This window comes from Pan troglodytes, chromosome 9, assembly GCF_028858775.2.
Source record: "Pan troglodytes isolate AG18354 chromosome 9, NHGRI_mPanTro3-v2.0_pri, whole genome shotgun sequence".
Lineage (NCBI taxonomy): Eukaryota > Metazoa > Chordata > Mammalia > Primates > Hominidae > Pan > Pan troglodytes.
The window spans coordinates 59641203-59659267 of record NC_072407.2 but is presented as its reverse complement, the minus strand read 5'-3'; the positions used below and the strand labels follow the sequence as shown (position 1 = coordinate 59659267).

Below are 18065 nucleotides of genomic sequence, written 5' to 3'. Positions count from 1 at the left end.
CAGTCCACTCTGTAGTGTGCTTTATAGGAGCACATTGTACATTCATTGAAAAATTTTTCTTGGCCGGGCACGGTGGCTCATGTCTGTAATCCCAGCACTTTGGGAGGCCGAGACAGGCAGATCACCTGAGGTAGGGAGTTTGAGACCTGCCTGACCAACATGGAGAAACCTCGTCTCTACTAAAAATACAAAAAAATTAGCCGGGTGTGGTGGCACATGCCTGTAATCCCAGCTACGCAGGAGGTTGAGGCTGGAGAATCGCTTGAACCTGGGAGGCGAAGGTTGTAGTGAGCCGAGATCGTGCCATTGCACTCCAGCCTGGGCAACAAGAGCGAAACTCCGTCTCAAAAGAAAGAGATTTTTTCTTTTTCTTAAAAAGTAAAAATCATGAAATAAGGGGACTGGGCTAATATTCCAAAATATGGGTTTGTGTGTGCATTTTCCTCTCCAGTAAGATACTAACTAAGCTCTGTGAAACTGTTTATCTATGATTCTTTATCATTGAATCCTTGGAGTTCCTTACACTGTGCAGGGCACAGAGTAGGGGCTCAATCAACAGTGCACTCATTGCTTTTTCATAGACAAGGGCCACCCTCACTCAACCCATGTGCCAGGCATAGTTCTGAGAGCTTTGCTTAAGCTGATCTCATTAGAGGTAAGTCTTGTCATTAGCCTTAGTTTACAGATGAGAAAGCTGAGGCAGAGAGGGGCTGACCCTGGAACTTGTGATTTCATTATACATCACCCTACACTGCCTCTCAAGATGGCAAGGCCTACCGTCTGCATAATGAGGGGATGGACTGAATCTTGGAACAAGAGGCGGAGTTTGAAACCCCTATGAACACTAATGCAAACATTAAGCCAGAGGCTTGGGGTTCCATGGATGCTGAAAGCAATGTTGTCATCATTGGCTAGATCATCTGGGGGTAACACATCTGGGTGTGTCAAAGAAAGCAAAGATTTGGGAGTCAGACAGACTAGGATCTGATGTATCATTTGTTACTAGTTGTGCAAACTTGGATAAGTCATTTGACTTCTCTGGGCTTTTGTAGTACCTATATAGACTAGAGATGGCAATACCCAATTTGTAGGATGACTTTTAAGGATTAAGCTGTTGTTAAGTAACAGATGTAAAAACCTTAATGAAGCATAGTGTCTGGTCCATGGAAGACCTTCAAAAATGTTTTTTCTTGTTTTAAATCAGACAGAAAAGGTCACTGAGGCCCCATTGGAATGTCTTTGCCCAGGGTTTATATACAGTGAAAGCAGGATCGACTTGAAAGAGGGAATGGTCTGTTCAGGAGGGAGGTTGATGAGAGGAGGCTAGAGAAACACAGCTATCCGGTGGATAAGGAGCTGGGAGCCTACGGTTCAGGCCTGTCTCTACTTGCTGTGTGACCTTGGGCAACTTGTTTAAAGTCTCTGAGATGTCATTTCTCCATCTGTAAAATGAAACAACAAGGCCGGGCATGGTGGCTCCCACCTGTAGTCCCAGCACTTTGGGAGGCCAAGGCGGGTAGATCACCTGAGGTCAGGAGTTCAAGACCAGCCTGGCCAACATAGTGAAACCCCGTCTCTACAAAAATAAAAAAATTATCTGGGCATGATTGCAGGTGCCTCTAATCCCAGCTACTCGGGAGGCTGAGGCCGGAGAATTGCTTGAACCTGGGAGGCGGAGGTTGTAGTGAGCCGAGATCATGCCATTGCACTCCAGCCTAGGTGATGGAGCAAGATTCTGTCTCAAAAAAAAAAAAAAAAAAAAAAAGAAAAGAAAAGAAAAGAAAAAGAAACAATGAGTGAGTGTGAGGCTCATGGTAGTATTGGTTCCTGAGAGTAGCCAACCTTATTGGTCATCCCAGCCACCAAGTGAAATGGTACCCCTGGCTTGGGCCAATGAATGAGGAAGAATAATGGCAAATGGGGGTCTATGCCTCCACCCTCCACCACTAGGGAGGTCTCAAGCTTGAAATCCAGTGACCAGGTTTTTAGGTCCTGGACCTGGCCAGTCCTCCTACAGTCAAGTAGATAAGTGGAGGGTTTGGTCCGTTGGGCTACGGAGATAGTGATCAAGGCCGTTACTCTGCAATCAGACTCAGAAATGGCCTCTCAGTTACTTCTCCATTTGTGGGTCTCTTGGGAGAGCAGAGGAGAGGAAGGAATTTAGGTCTTCTCACCCTCTGGGCTGCCTGTCCCTGCTCCCTGAGCCATGGAGGGCTGGGGTGGAATATGGGGAATAAATCTGTACTTTTTTTTTTTTTTGAGACAGAGTCTTGCTCCGTCGCCCAGGCTGGAGTGCAGTGGCATGATCTCTGCTCACAGCAGCATCTGCCTCCCGGGTTCAAGTTATTCTTCCACCTCAGTCTCCTGAGTAGCTGGGATTACAGGTGCCCACCACCACGCCCAGCTAATTTTTGTATTTTTAGTAGAGACAGGGTTTCACTGTGTTGGGCAGGCTGGTCTCAAATACCTGACCTCAGGTGATCCACCCGCACATGCCTCCCAAAGTGCTGGAATTACAGGCATGAGCCACCGTGCCCGGTCCTACCAATCTGCACATTTTAATTGACAAGGGTCACCCTCCACTCATGTGCCAGGCATAGTTCTGAGAAGCATCCCACAAGGATGCCTCTGAGTTCACCCTGACAAGTCCACTAGCTCTTGGCAGAGACATCTGGCAAATTCAAGGCTTGAGACATGCTGGCCTCTCTTTAACGTGCAGCAAATTTGTCTAGAGCTTGGTCAGTTAAAATTTTGATGTTTTGTTTTGCATTAATTTCAATTTTTAAGAAATGTTGCATTAAAATGTTATTTATCTTGAATAGTGAATTTCTTAGTGTCTCCTTAATTTCTTAGTGTGTCTGAGTTGAGAGCCTCCCCTGCCTGATTCTAGTCCAGACCCTGGGGTGACAGAAGACTGGTGGGAGATGGGAGGTGAGGAGGGGAGTGTTGGGTGGAGAGGATGATCTACAGAGTGCTGGAGAGACTCTGTGTGGAGCTTTTCATGCTGCCTGTTTGCCAGCCCTGAAGCTATGCCTTGAGGTTGGGCAAGGTGGCATATTCTAGATCAGAGATCCTCAACTGGGGCCATTTTTCTCCCCAGAGGACATTTGGAAACATGTGGAGACATTTTTGATCATCTGCGGGGGTGGGGAGAGGTGCTACTGACATCTGGTGAGTAGAGACCAGAGGGACCATTAAACTTTCTACAACGCCCAGGACAGCCCCTCCACAATAAAGAGTTATTTGACCTCACATATTAATAGCACAAAGTTGAGGAACCTTGATCTAGATCCACAGCACAGAAGAAAGGATGTAGATTTTTCACACATTAAAGATGAGAAAGCTTGTGCCTATAATCCCTGTGACTCAGGAGGCTGTGGCAGGAGGATTACTTGAGCCCAGGAATTCAGGGTTACAGTGAACTATCATCGCAGCACTGCACTCCAGCCTGGGTGACAGAGCAAGATTTTGTCTCTTAAAAAAAAAAAAAAAGATGAGGACAGACACAGTGGCTCATGCCTGTAATCCCAGCATTTTGGGAGGCCGAAGTGGGTGGATCACGAGGTTAGGAGTTCAAGACCAGCCTGGCCAACATAGTGAAACCCCATCTCTACTAAAAATACAAAAAATTAGCCAGCTACTTGGGAGGCTGAGGCAGGAGAAGCGCTTGAACCCGGGAGGTGGAGCTTGCAGTGAGCCAAAATCTTGCCATTGCACTCCAGCCTGGGTGACAGAGCAAGACTCTGTCTCAAAAAGAAAAAAAAAAAAATGAGAAAGAGGAAGGGAGAGAAAAAAGAGAGAGAGGAAAGAAAGAGAGAAGGTTTTGGAGTCAAAAAGACTTAGAAATTCCAGTTCTTCCACTTCCCATGGAACCTTGGCAAGTTGCCTTCTCTCTTTCTCTGAATCTCACATTTTGCCTCTGTGAAGTAGGGGTGGTGCCTGGTGGAGATGATGTGGAGATGAGGGTGATGGGTGTGTTGCACACAATGCCCCTAGGATGGGTGAGAGCTTGGGAGCACTGAACCTCCCTTTCCCCTCTTATTTCTTCCCCCCATTGTCTCCCACCAGCTCCCTGGGATCTCCACTTCACTCCCTGGGATTCCACCAGCAGGAGGCTACTCCTGGAGTTAAGGCATGTTGTTCAGACTGGGGCATTTTAGGGGGCATAAATAATAATTATGCCTGGACAATGGACATAACATCTAGGGCCTTCTGAAGCAAACCAGGGTGTGGGGTACCCAAACAAGGCAGTAGGCCCCAGAAGGCAGGTCCCTGCAGTCCCAGCAGAGAGCAGGGCACAGGGTTGAGAAGACTGAGCAAACTTCATTATCAGCTCCTTTGTCCCCCACTCTGTCCTGGAGCAATCATTCTGGCCTCTTCCCACTTCCCCAAAAACCCAGTATAAAGGCTGCTTCTGGCCCCTGAAGCCAGAGGCACTGAGAGTGGAGGTCTCAGACTCTTGGAAGGTGAGTTCTTTTCTGGCTGCCCAGGCAGGACCAGTGTAGGCCCTGGGAAGAAGCAGCACCTCATAGGGCAAACACGTAGGAGGCCTGTCCTTAGGAACATCATAGCTAAGCAGACCTGTCCCCGCAGGGGCAGGAGTCTGGGCTAAGGGTGATACTGGAGAGCAGCAATGGAGACTGGAAGACAAATGAAATTTGGTACCTGAGTTATCCCTCCCACCATTCCTTTTCTAGACTCTCCAGCTCAGGGTCTGTTCATGGCAAGAGGAGAAAGCAATCTTGTTTGCTCTTTAATCAAACAATTAAACAAACATTCCCTCTATACTATGTGCCAGGGGCTATACTAGACACACAAAGACAGCCCCAAGAAGGAAGGTGGAGTAGTGTCCTCGCTAAAAGACAGTAGATATGCAACGCCTCTTGCTCCTGCCCTTTCTCCTGCTGGGAACAGTTTCTGCTCTTCATCTGGGTAAGTCTCTCCCTTCCCTCCTCATGCGTCTTTCTCTTTTTTCCTTTTTCCTACACTCCCCTCCCCCCGCTTTTATTTGCACTCATGAGGCCAGGACCACAGCCTTCCCTCTTTAGCTGATACAGCTCATCTCCGGTAAGATATCACTTGGACTCAGAACTGTAACCTGGAACTTTCTCTTTTTTGTTTGATTTTTTTTGTTGTTGTTGTTTTTGTTTTTTTGTTTTTTGTTTTGTTTTGAGACGGAGTCTCACTCTGTTGCCCAGGCTGGAGTGCAGTGGCGCGATCTCGGCTCCCCACAAACTCCGCCTCCCGGGTTCAAGCAATTCTTCTGCCTCAGCCTCCTGAGTAGCTGGGACTACAGGCACATGCCACCACGCCTGGCTAATCTTTGTATTTTTAGTAGAGACGGGGTTTCACCATATTTGCCAGGCTGGTCTCAAACTCCTAACCTTGTGATTTGCCCGCCTCGGCCTCCCAAAGTGCTGGGATTACAGGCGTGAGCCACCGCACCCGGCCAACTGTAACCTGGACTTTCAGAAGGAAAAACCACCCACCTGTTAAGATGAAGGGCTGGTGACTGCCCCAGGCTTCTCACACGTGCTTTCTCCCACCTTCAAAACACACACTCGTGGTGTCGGCCAGAAGTCAGGTTCTTGTCCATTTGTGGGTGTGACCCGAGAGATCTCTCCTTACCTAACACCAAGGAAATCCTCCAGTCTTGTCTTCAGGTGGAATTCCTAGGAAAGCTCGAGCGAGGTTGCTGGAGCTGTCCACGGTGCTGGAACTAGGAAGCTCTTGACCTGATGGCAGGTTACCTCTTCTTCCCAGAGAATGATGCCCCCCATCTGGAGAGCCTAGAGACACAGGCAGACCTAGGCCAGGATCTGGATAGTTCAAAGGAGCAGGAGAGAGACTTGGCTCTGACCGAGGAGGTGATTCAGGCAGAGGAAGAGGAGGTCAAGTCTTCTGCCTGTCAAGACAACTTTGAGGATGAGGAAGCCATGGAGTCGGACCCAGCTGCCTTAGACAAGGACTTCCAGTGCCCCAGGGAAGAAGACATTGTTGAAGTGCAGGGAAGTCCAAGGTGCAAGACCTGCCGCTACCTATTGGTGCGGACTCCTAAAACTTTTGCAGAAGCTCAGGTAAGTAGTAGGGAGGCTACTGCGGAGGACCTGGGGGAAAAGAGAGTACATTCAGTCTTCTGTTCCCTATTCATTTTAGGCTAGTGGTTCTCAAAGCCTCGCATGCATCAGAATCACCTGGAGTTGTTAAAACACAGCTTTCTGGGCCTCACCTGCACAACTTCTGATTTAGGAGGGCTGAGGTGAAGCCTGAGAATTTGCATTTACAACAAATCCCCAGGTGATGATGATATTGTTGGTCTGGGGAGAACCACCGATTTAAACAAAAGGCTTTGGTGTTAGAAACGCCTGTGTTAAATTCTGGTTCTGCCTTTTATTAGCTGTGTTACCTGGGCAAGTTGCTTTGCCTTTCAGAGCTTTAGCACCTTCATTTGTAAAACGAAGATATATAGCACCAACTTCTTAGAGTTGTAGTGAGCATTAAATGAGATAATACATGAAAAGTGTTTGGAATAGTCACTGGGCTGTAATAAACTCTCAATAAGTGGTGGTTATAATTATTATGAGTATTATCATTTCCTGTAGGATTGTCCTGACAGCTAATTAAGAAGCAAAAGATAGGATTAAGGGAGTCAAGTAGGTTTATTTTTAACCTGAAAAGGGATGCTGGGCTCTTGCCTGGAGACTCAGAAACTTGAAATAAATGAGAGGGAATTCTCTACTTTGTTTCCGTCTGCAGAATGTCTGCAGCAGATGCTACGGAGGCAACCTTGTCTCTATCCATGACTTCAACTTCAACTATCGCATTCAGTGCTGCACTAGCACAGTCAACCAAGCCCAGGTCTGGATTGGAGGCAACCTCAGGGGCTGGGTAAGTCAGGGGCCAAATCTTGGGTGCAGTAAGTTCTTTCTGAATGTGTTAAAGTAGCATCTGATGGTGCCAAGCCTCAGGCCAGCAGCTAAGGTTTCCTTAATGTGGCAGGCAATGATGTGCTGGAGATGGCTTGTACTGGCTCAGGAGAACTGATGGTGCACATCTCTTACCAACTCCATGCTCAGTGACTACATGCTTGCAGCTTGACATCAGCCATGGTGGGAGTATTTACACAAAGGAAATAGGCAATTGCTACACATCAGGGCTCCTTTCTACTCCCCATCCTCCCACCCACCCCAAGAGCTGGTATAAACATTTACCAGCATACCACTGGAGTCATGAGACAGAGTCCAGGCCCAGCTTAGTCACTTAGAAAGCTAGCTAAATAGGTTTCTTGGAGTCTTGGTTTTTTTTCAATCCCTGAAATGGGGACCTTCTTCTCTCAGGGTGGTTCTGGAATTGTGGGTGAATAAGTGGCATTATATTTGGTATGGTCCATAGATCAGCAGTATGGTCCATAGATCAGCAGTACCACCATCCCCTGGGAGCTTGTTAGAACTGCAGAATCTTGGACCCCACCGCAGACCTCTTGAATCAGAACCTCCATTTTAACAAGATCCCCAGGAGATAACGTACGCACAGTAAAGTTTGAGAAGCCTGCTCTGTGTGATGTCTGAGAGAGATGGTTGCTCTTCCTGTCATTGCCTGGAAACTCTTAGGAATGGCTCTCTAGGGTGTCTGGCTCCTGGCCAGGTAGGCAGTGAGAGAAGTCAACAGGGGGTATTCCATGAGGTCCTGGATCTGAACTTCTGCCCTCTGACCTAGACTGTCACTTCTCTAGTTCCTGTGGAAGCGGTTTTGCTGGACTGATGGGAGCCACTGGAATTTTGCTTACTGGTCCCCAGGGCAACCTGGGAATGGGCAAGGCTCCTGTGTGGCCCTATGCACCAAAGGTGAGGGGGAAGGGCACCAGGGCAGGGAGAAGGGATAGTAAAGTGGATTCTTAATACTACCCCTTTGAGCTGCCTGAACACACCTCCCCAAACTCAGACCCTCCCGCTGACTGAAGAACAAAAGTCCTGTGTGTAAGGAGGGCTGAGACATAGGGAATCCTCAAAGCAAAACCAGGTGATAGGAGTTCTGGAGACAGGGGGGTGGGCTGGATGGTGTGTGTGTGGGAAAATTCTTTGCCTCCTTTGATATGAGGGCAATAAATTCGAACAACAGGTATGACCAATGAGAGTAGCGGAAGTGGATATAAGGCGTGGATGAGAGAAAAGGAAGGATGGGGGAATTAGGGATGGCTGAGAGACAAGATGCCCGCCTCCAACAGCAGACGTGGGCAGCAGCATGGGTGCCAGATGTGAGTTTAGTATAGTGGCTGAGACCATATGTGCTGGAGCAAGACTGCTGCAGTTCACATCCCAGTGCTGCCACTTGCCAACTGAGATACAGGCACGTTGTTTATCTCCACTAAGCCCCCGTTTCCTCATCTGTGAAATGGGGATGATGACAGCACCCACCTCTTGGAGTCATGGTAAGGATTAAATGCAATAGTCCACCTAAGTCCATCTAATGCAGTTAGCACACAGCCTAGCTAGCAGTAAGAGATCAGCAAATGTGAGCCAGTAGGGATGTGGGGCAAGCACACAGCTGGCAGATGACGATGGCCATAGATGGGGACATAGGAGGCCCCTGAGGAGGGAAAGAGGTGAAGCCCAGGCCAGACCCCGCAGTGCGGTGGACTTCACTGTGCTCTCTGCTGCTAGGAGGTTATTGGCGACGAGCTCAATGCGACAAGCAACTGCCCTTCGTCTGCTCCTTCTAAGCCAGCGGCACGGAGACCCTGCCAGCAGCCCCCTCCCGTCCCCCAACCTCTCCTGCTCATAAATCCAGACTTCCCACAGCATTTCCTGACTCTCGTTTCTTTATTGCTCACTTTGGGGATTACCCCAGTTCGGAAAAATCCTGGAAGCATTCACTCTCGGGAAAGTGAGCGATGGCCGAGTAGGGCGGCCCGGTGGGGGCTGGCGGCGGCGCTGGGCGGCAGAGCGGGACCTGGGGCGGCCGGAAGGCCTCCCCGGGCGTGGGGTAGGGTTGGGGGGATGGGGACAGGGGTGTGGGTGGTGGGAGTAGAGGTGGTGGAGATAGTGGTGGGGATGGGAGTAGGGGTGGGAAAAGGGAGGTGGGGGGATGGGAGTAGGGGTGGGGGTGGGAGGTGGGGGGTTGGGAGTAGGGGTGGGTGTGGTGCAGGTGAGGGGTTGGGAGTAAGGGTGCGGGGATGGGAGTAGGGATGGGTGTGGTGCAGGTGAGGGGTTAGGAGTAGGGGTGGGGGTGGGAGGTGGGGGGATGGGAGTAGGGATGGGTGTGGTGCAGGTGAGGGGTTGGGAGTAGGGGTGGGGTGGGAAGTGGGGGGATGGGAGTAGGGATGAGGGTGGGAGGTGGGGGACTGGGAGTAGGGGTGGGAGTGGGAGGTGGGGGAATGGGAGTAGGGGTGGGGGTGGGAGGTGGGGGGATGGGAGTAGGGGTAGGGTTGGTGGAGGTGAGGGGTTCGGAGTAGAGGTGGGGGTGGGAGGTGGGGGGATGGGAGTAGAGATGGGTGTGGTGGAGGTGAGGGGTTGGGAGTAGGGGTGGCAGAGATGGTGGTGGGGATGGGAGTAGGGGTGGGAGTGGGGAGGTGGGGGGATGGGAGTAGGGGTGTGGGTGGGAGGTGGGGGGATGGGAGTAGGGGTGGGGGGATGGGTGTAGGGATGGTGTGGTGCAGGTGAGGGGTTGGAAGTAGGGGTGGGGGTGGGAGGTGGGGGGATGGGAGTAGGGGTGGGAGTGGGGACGTGAGGGATTGGGAGTAGGGGTGGGGGTGGGAGGTGGGATGGAAGTAGGGATGGGTGTGGTGCAGGTGAGGGGTTGGGATTAGGGTTAGGGGTGGGAGATGGGGGATAGGAGTAGGGATGGGTGTGGTGGAGGTGAGGGGTTGGGAGTATGGGTAAGGACTGGGGGAGTGGGGGATGGGAGCTCAGTTGGTGTGGGGTGCTTTGCTGGTCCTCTTGCTTTGTTTGGATTCAGTATGCGGTGCAGGGTGGGGTGGCTTTCCAAAATAAAGGTGATGGAGCTGTTTTAAGAGTTGGTGTGGAACACTGAGGTCCCACCTAGGGGACAACACGAGGAAGTGGGGAGAAAGCAGTCTTGTCTTGGGGCAGACTGCTCCTCTGGCCCTATGCCTTTCTGGGTTCTTATAATGGCCCCCAATTTTATTTCCAGCCACCTCTGTGAGTCCCCAGCCTCCTCTGAGGCATGTTCCCCATCCATTCCCAGGAGGGTGGTGGTCCTCCCCTTCCTTCCTCCTGGCCTACCTCTGTAGAGGGGCCACATCCTTAGGAGGGAGCGACTTCTCCCCAGCAGGGCCCTGGGCACAAAGCCAGGGTGTCTGGTAGTTCCCATTCCCAGTTCTGCAGCCCCAGGCCTCTGTGTCTCTCCATCCCCCACTTTCTCAGACCCTGGGGACATTGAGAGAGATTATTGTTGTTGCTATTAACTTTGTCACAGATGAGGTACTGGGCTCCAGGAAGGATGTAGAGGTGATGAAGTACGAAACTCAGACCTGAGACTGGGTATCAAGAGGGTAGAGAGCCCTGGATTGTAGGGGGTGGAGGTGGTGGGGAGAGACAGACTTCTTGGGAGTGTGTTTCCACATGGGGCCCAGGGAGAATACAAAAGTATTTCTGTGTGTGCACATGTACATGTGTGCGTGTATATCTTGGTGTGTACATGAGTCAGTGTTTGTGTACATGTGTATACCTGTATATGTGTGAATTTATATATGTAAATGTGCATAAATCTGTGAGTCAGTATGAATTTGCATGTTGAGTATGCATATGTTTATATATCTCTGTGTATTTATGGATATGTCTGTCTGCGTACACCTGTGAATGCATATGTCTCCATAGCTTTGCAGCCTTATGTTCCCAAATCTCTCTGTGTATGCATATGTGTCTTCCTCTGTGTCTTTGACTGGTATGTATGTGGGTGGGTATATGTCTCAGTGTGTGTCTGAGCATAACTGCATACAGGACTATGTTTGTGTGTTTGTGTATATCTGTACCAGCATCTGATGGGATGTGGTTTCAGGAGCGAAAAGAACTTTTCCCAGATGTGCTGTGTTTCTAAGGGTGCTAAAGTTGAGGGGACAGGATCAGAGAGCCCTGGGGAAAGTGGGTGATGGAGAAAGCAGAGAGATGAGGCCCTTCAACATGGGCAGGCCTCTGGCAGCAGGAGAATGGGTGCTGGCATTGCCAGGGACTTTATCCATCCTGGGCCCCAGGGACTGTCTCTACATGAAAAGGCCTGTCCTCAGTAGAGGGGTCTGTCCAACTGCCATGGATGGAAATTGGGTCAGGCAGCTCCTAATCACAGCATGTCAAGTGGTCCTTCTCCCAAAGGGCATGGAAGGGGAGCTACCTGGGATTAGGGCCCCACACAGATCCACACACTACACACTACAACAGTCCCTTCTTTTTTTTTTTTTAACTTTTATTTTAGGTTCATGGGTACATGTGCAGGTTTGTTAACACATGTAAACTCATGTCACGGCGGTTTATTTGTTGTTCAGATTATTTCATCACCCAGGTACTAAGCCTACTACCCAATTATTTATTTATTTATTTATTTTTGAGACAGAGTCTCACTCTGTCGCCCAGGCTGGAGTGCAGTCGCACAATCTCGGCTCACTGCAAGCTCCGCCTACCTGGTTCACGCCATTCTCCTGCCTCAGCCTCCCGAGTAGCTGAGACTACAGGCACCCGCCACCACACCCAGCTAATTTTTTGTATTTTTAGTAGAGATGGGGTTTCACCGTGTTAGCCAGGATGGTCTCGATCTCCTGACCTCGTGATCCGCCCACCCTGGCCTCTCAAAGTGCTGGGATTACAGGCGTGAGCCACCGCACCTGGCCTACCCAATATTTTTCTGCTCTTCCCCCTCCTCCTACCCTTCACTCTCAAGGAGACCCCAGTGTCTGTTGTTCCTTTCTTTGTGTTCATGAGTTCTCATCCTTTAGCTCCTACTTATAAGTGAAAACATGAAGTATTTGGTTTTCTGTTTCTGCTTTAGTTTGCTAAGGATAATGGTCTCTAGCTCCACCCATGTTCCCAAAAAAGACATGATCTTGTTCTTTTTATGACTGCATCGTATTCCACAGTGTATATGTACCACATTTTCTTTTTCTAATTTGTCATTGATGGGCATTTAGGCTTATTCCATGTCTTTGCTATTGTGAATAATGCTGCAATAAACATTCTCGTGCCTGTGTCTTCATGGTACAATGATTTATGTTCCTCTGGGGATACACCCAGTAATGGGATTGCTGGGTCCAATGGTAGTTCTGTTCTTAGCTCTTTGAGGAATCGCCATGCTGCTTTCCACAATGGCTGAACTAATTTACGCCCCCACCAAGGGAGCACGTGTTCCCCTTTCTCCACAACCTCACCAGCATCTGTTATTTTTTGACTTTTTAGTAATAGCCATTCTGACTGGTGAGATGGTATCTTGTCGTAGTTTTGATTTGCATTTCTCTAATGATCAGTGATACTCAGCTTTTCTTTTTTATATGAATAAGCCCATTCTTTTTCTTTTTTTCCTATTGGAGAGTCATGCTTTAGAATAAGCCCACTTTTGATGCTATGCTTCTGGAAGAACAGTGTTGTCTGTCTGTGGGGGTGGGAAGGACAGGCGATAAAGGAAGTTCTGTGCACGTGGTCTGGGGATTGGGATTTCAGCTGAATGCCAAGCCCTTTGTATAACCTCTACTTATCTCCCTGATGGAGAACGAACTTTAGCCCTGCCAATAGTAAGTAATCAATGTTGGCTTTTATGCTGAATGATTAAAGAGGCAATGTAGTGTTAGGAATGGGCATAGGTTCCAGATCTCATTTCCATGTACTGTAAATTTCTTTTTCTATCAAATAGGATTAATGACAAACCATAGCAGACTCACCAGCGTTGGTGTGAGGGTCCATGTGATTATGTTGGTGATTGTGCTGAGTAAACCATAATGCAACAGAGACAAGGTAGCTGTTTTTATCACTACTGATATTAACCCTACATCTAGCACACAGAAGTGGTAACTTAGTTCAGATATGCGGAGGACAACCTCAGGCTCACACACACTTGCTGGCCGGCTCCAGAGGGGCGGAGGCACCTACAGGAGGACCACCTCCATCTGGGTAAAAGGGAGGGGTTGGGGGGGAGGGTCCCTTCAGGACACCACTGCCTCCATCTCCCCATTAGAGAGAATCCCTGTGACCCCAGCCTCCCAAGAGCTGAATTCCCCAGGGATGCCTGGGGGAGTCCCAGGTGGAGAATGTGGTGCTGCCTTCACTGATGTCTCTGCTGGAGAAGCATAGTCTGGTCAGATCTCCAGGCACTGCCCAATTCCCAAGGCTGACCCTGGGGAGATATGCCCCACCATCCTGGGCATGGGGCTGTGGGTTAGGGCAGAGTGAGGGAAGGGGTGTTGAGCTTTATGTGGGGTGGGTCTTACCCCTTCTCCCCCTGGAGCGGGGGGGTCATTGGGCAAGGCCTTTGCAAGTACCCACCATTTGAGCCTCCTGAACTACTCCTGAAGCTGTCCCTTCCCCACTTCCTGTGCCTTGTGTTGAGGGGCCGCCCTCCATCTACAGTTGAGCTGGTGCAGCTAAGACCTCATGATCATGCCCACTCTGACTGCCAGATGCAGATTTATCATGAAGCTATTGAAACATTCTTTAGGCTCATTCACTTGCATGAGCCCCTTCTAATACCTAATTTTGTATTCTTTCTAAAGAGATGCCCCCAAATTGTATATGCTTAGGATTCACAAAACCTGGTTCTGCCCCAGAGCCCTGCCCTGGGGCAATTTCTGGGCCTCTCACTGTAGGAGAGGACAGAAAGGGGATAGAGGATGTCTGGGTCAATGGATCCAGCTTCCTGTTCTTGCCTCCTTCCCTGAAGGGCCAGGACATGTGGGTTCCTTTTTGGCCACGAACTGTGGCACTGAACCAGTCATTTTCCCTTTCTGGCCTCAGTTTGCTCATCTGTAAGCAAGAGGGTTAGATAAGATGGTTTAAAAGGCCCCTTTAGCTTCTAACCTTAGAAAACGGGGCACCTTATTAAGACCCTATGGGGACAGGCCTGGCCAACCCAGCTGAGCAGCTCACAAGGCACCAGGCCTTACTGGAGCCTTTTCACTGTTGTTGTAAATGAGGACTGCTGAACTCCTGGAACAGGGTCCCAGCCTACGACAGGATCCCAGGTCCGGGAATCAAATCCCCAGAGTGAGGGGGCCCAGATGTGTGTGGGTGTGGGGTCCCAGAGAAGTACAAGAATGACCCCTTCCCTGGTTTGGGGAGAGAGCTGTGGGGAGTGATGAGGAAAAATTCACTGACAGCCATGCCTTCTGTTTCCTTCTAAATTTGGGATGCACCCAAGTCAGAGATGGGGTCCCTCACCACTGTCTAACCAGTCTCCCTAAAATGCAAACTTTGTTGCTGGGAAAGGCATGGGGCTTACTCTTTATTAACCGAATCATGGTCAGGGTGGAGGCGGCTGAAGCAGCAGGGCTGATGGACCCTGGGAGTTCATTCTTCTCTCAGGGGGTGTGGGCGATGGAGTTAGTCAGACGGACGTTCAAATCCCAGCTCTCTCACATCCTGGCTATCTGGCCTGGGGCAAATGACTCAGTCTCTCTGAGCCTTGGTTTATCTTCAAAACAAGGGAAACTAATATCTACCTCATAGGATTACTCTAAGGATTAAATGAGATAACGTGTGTGAAAGTGCCTGGCACTTGGTAGGCCCTTGTGGCCATCTGTCCTACATTATCATCTCTACTCTTTGGGAAAGGGATGGCTGGTGCTCCTGCCCCAGGGGTCCTAGGAAGCAGATGGGGCCAGGCAAGGAGTGAAGGTGAGATTGGGGTCTCAGCAGGGAGCACTGCCTGTCTGCTGGAGCAGTCGGAGGCCCAGACACCTGGGTCCCAGCTATGCTCATGGAGTGAGCAGCAGAAATGAGAGCCCCTCTTCCCTCCCATGCCCCCTTGCTCAGGCACGGTCCTCTGTGGGGAGGCCTGGAGCCTTTGTGAGTGTGGGGCCCTGGAAAGAGGCCCTAGTGGCCTATGGAGAAGGCCCCCGAATCGGTGGACTGCTTCTCTGCTGTGGTCTGGTCGCTGGGGTACACTGGGTTGGTCAAAGCCGCGATTTTCAGCGTAGTCTCATTCACCTGCAGGCGAAAGAGCTGGTGTTGTCAAGTTCTGACTATGGGCAATGTCCTCTTTTGTGACCCCATTTGACAGACTCAGCAGTGGGCGCCCATGACCTAGTCATGAGGGGAGCCAGGACATCTGTGTGATCCCAAGGCCCCTCCCATGTACCCCGAGGGCAAACAGAAACCCCATTCATCCCATGGCCTCCCCTAGTCCTGCCCCAGAAATGGAGAGGGGAGGTGACAGGGTGGGGACCATGACAGAGATGACCCACAGAACCCCCAAGATTCTCTGCAGAGCCCAGTCTTGGCCAAGCCTTCCCTTGTCTGGACCCCAAATATTCATTGAGGCCTGGTGAGCCCCCCTTCAGAAGGCCTCAGAAGGGGAGCCACTGAGAGTCCCTGCCCCTGCCTGCCCTGCCCCCTCTCCCTTTTATCCAAGGGTGCCCCTTCCCCAACCCACCTCCTCAAACTTCTTGGCTTTGTACTGGTCGGCCCCCTTGAGGAAGTTGAGCAGGATGATGTCACAGAGAACAGTTCCCTGGAGGAGGAGAGGCAGGGCGGGCTCCGAGGGGTGCCCTGGGGTGGGTGGGATCAGGGTGGCAGGAAGTGCTGGGCTCGGGCAGCATCCCCAAGCTGCCTAAACAGTGGGCAGGACATTTCACCCTTGCAACAAACTTTTGGGATAGTGCTATGGTTTGAATGTCCTCATCCAAACTCGTGCTGAAACTTAATCCCCAGTGTGGCAGTATTGACAAGTGGGGCCTTTAAGAGGTGATTGGACCCTGCGGGCTCTGCCCTCATGGATGGATTAATCCGTCCATGGATGCATGGATTAATGGATTAATGGGCTATCATGGGAGGGGAGCTGGTGGCTTTATAAGAAGAGGAAGAGAGATCCGAGCTAGCATGTTAGCAGACTGCAGGCCAGGGTGGGGACCAGTCCTCCAGGGAGGACTGAATGATGTTCCCTCTTAGAAAAATGCCCAGGGACTTTGCAGGATGTTTCAGGGCTGCCTTCCCAGCTCCTAGGGGTGACCCAGACCACAGCTGCACAGAGAGAGGACTGCGTGGGGTGGAAGGGTAGAAGTCCCTGAAGGCAGGCTATGTGCCCACCATGCCACGTGGGCTCTGTTCCTCATTAAGGCATCTCAGGTCTGCAGAAACCCAGAGCCTCCTCCCCCAGCTATACGGTGAGAAACAGAACTCTGTAACAGGTGGAGTCTCCTGAAAACGGGAAGGCTGCTTCCGGAGGTAATGAGCTCTCCATGACTGGAGACGTTCCAGCCAGGGCTGACGCAGCAGGGTGGTGGCCAAGGAGACTGAAGCACCTAGCAAGTGGGGGTAGGGGTTTTACATTCCAGGCAGAGGCAGAGTTCTGCCCCCGTCACTCCCCTGCCTGCTGGTACCAGTCCGGGCCCCACTCTGACTGGCCCGTCAGAGCGTGGAGGGGCTGAACTCACCACTCCCACAGAAGTAAAGGCCGCCACAGAGCTGATGATGGTGGGGATGATGTTGAACTTGCCAGCCTGTGTGCACAAAGACCAAGGCAAGTGGGCAGAGGGCCCATGGGATGGGGGTGAGGCCCGAGGCTGCACGTGGCGCCAGAAGGGTTCTTGGTGGATCAGCAGGTCCCTCCCCTTCACGGCACAGGTGAATTGATGGGAGAGTGACCCACCGAGGGTGTCAAAGCTGGCCAGCAGCAGACCCCTGCCCCCCAGAGGAGCTTTTTCAGAACCCGAGAGGTGGTCTGGGCTGCCTCCCCTGTCCACCCCATCTGCCTGGCCCAGGGACTCACATTCCCGTATACCAGCACGTCGAAGCGGATGCCAAAAGCCTTCAGGAGGGTGCGGTACTCACTGCCATTCTCCATTTTGTAGTACTTGGCAAACCTGGAGGTCAGAGGCAGAGATGGGTCCCTCTGTGGGATCCTGTCTCTCCTGCCTGAACCTTCTGGGTCCTCCAGAGCCCTGTGTCTTGGCTCACTGAGCAACCCTTACTTACGGTTTGCTGAGACACCTGCCACGCTCCTCCCCGTGTGGTTAGCTGACCCCTCACACAAGCATCATCTTGGGGGCTTGTTATAAAAGCAGATTTCTGAGCTCCACCCTGAACCCACAGAATCAGTATCTCTGTGGGTGCAGCCCAAGAACTTGCCTTTTATTTATTTTTATATTTTTGAGACAGAGTCTCATTCTGTCGCCCACATTGCAGTGCAGTGGTGCGATCTTGGCTCACTGAAACCTCTGCCTTCTGGGTTCAAGTGATTCTCCTGCCTCAGCTTCCCGAGTAGCTGGGATTACAGGCACGCGCCACCATCCCTGGCTAATTTTTGTATTTTTAGTAGAGACAGGGTTTCACCGTGTTGGCCAGTCTGGTCTCGAACTCCTGACCTCAAGTGATCCACCCGCCTCGGCCTCCAAAAGTGCTGGGATTATAGGGATGAGCCACCGCGTCCGGCCAGAACTCGCCTTTTAAATAATTTCCATCAGTGATTCTGATGTGCTAGAAAGTTTGAGCCACTGCTAGACTCCAAGCTTCTTCAGTTCCATTTGTCTGGGTCTCCCAGAGCCCAGCTCACTCTGCTTATTTGGGCTCAAAGCCTGGCTCTGCCGCTTACTGACTGTGCAATGTTGGGCCAGTTACTTAACATCTCTGAGACTCAATTTCCTCATTTGTGGGTGGGAATACTATACAAAAGTCCTGCTTCATAAGGCTGCCATGAGCATTGAGTGAAACCACACACGTCAGGGGTGTAGACAGTGCCTGGAATACATTAAGCACTCAGGAAACCCATTGTTGTTGTTTACATTTATAGAGCAGTTTTGAAAGGTGCTTTCAGACTATTCATCTCATTTCACCCTTGCAACAAACCTTTGGGATAGTGCTATGGTTTGAATGTCCTCATCCAAAACTCATGTCAAAACTTCATCCCCAATGTGG

General features: G+C 50.8%; 2 protein-coding genes across 7 annotated transcripts in view; one reads left to right on the top strand and one right to left on the bottom strand.

Annotated features, from left to right (window-relative positions):
* Positions 1 to 4785: 4785 nt before the first annotated feature.
* On the top strand, positions 4786 to 8800 carry PRG3 (proteoglycan 3, pro eosinophil major basic protein 2). Its single transcript, XM_016920883.2, has 5 exons — positions 4786 to 4932; positions 5764 to 6077; positions 6757 to 6888; positions 7733 to 7844; positions 8661 to 8800. Exons 1-5 carry the CDS (start codon positions 4872 to 4874, stop codon positions 8717 to 8719), a joined length of 678 nt encoding a protein of 225 aa, XP_016776372.1. The 5' UTR covers positions 4786 to 4871; the 3' UTR covers positions 8720 to 8800.
* A 4165-nt stretch (positions 8801 to 12965) lies between these two features.
* P2RX3 (purinergic receptor P2X 3) overlaps positions 12966 to 18065 on the bottom strand; it is a 36093-nt gene continuing 30993 nt past the window's right edge. For 3 of the 6 annotated variants that reach the window (XM_063784008.1, XM_001136930.6, XM_063784009.1), the window contains 4 exons: positions 16921 to 17014; positions 16586 to 16651; positions 15586 to 15663; positions 12966 to 15140 (listed from right to left, as the gene is read on the bottom strand). In XM_063784008.1, the coding sequence (XP_063640078.1) occupies positions 15027 to 15140; positions 15586 to 15663; positions 16586 to 16651; positions 16921 to 17014 (352 nt within the window). In that variant the 3' untranslated portion in view covers positions 12966 to 15026. Of the gene's footprint in view, positions 15141 to 15585; positions 15664 to 16181; positions 16454 to 16585; positions 16652 to 16920; positions 17015 to 18065 lie in introns of those variants that run through there. The other 3 variants (XR_010147545.1, XR_010147546.1, XM_016920882.4) reach the window with 2 other exon arrangements.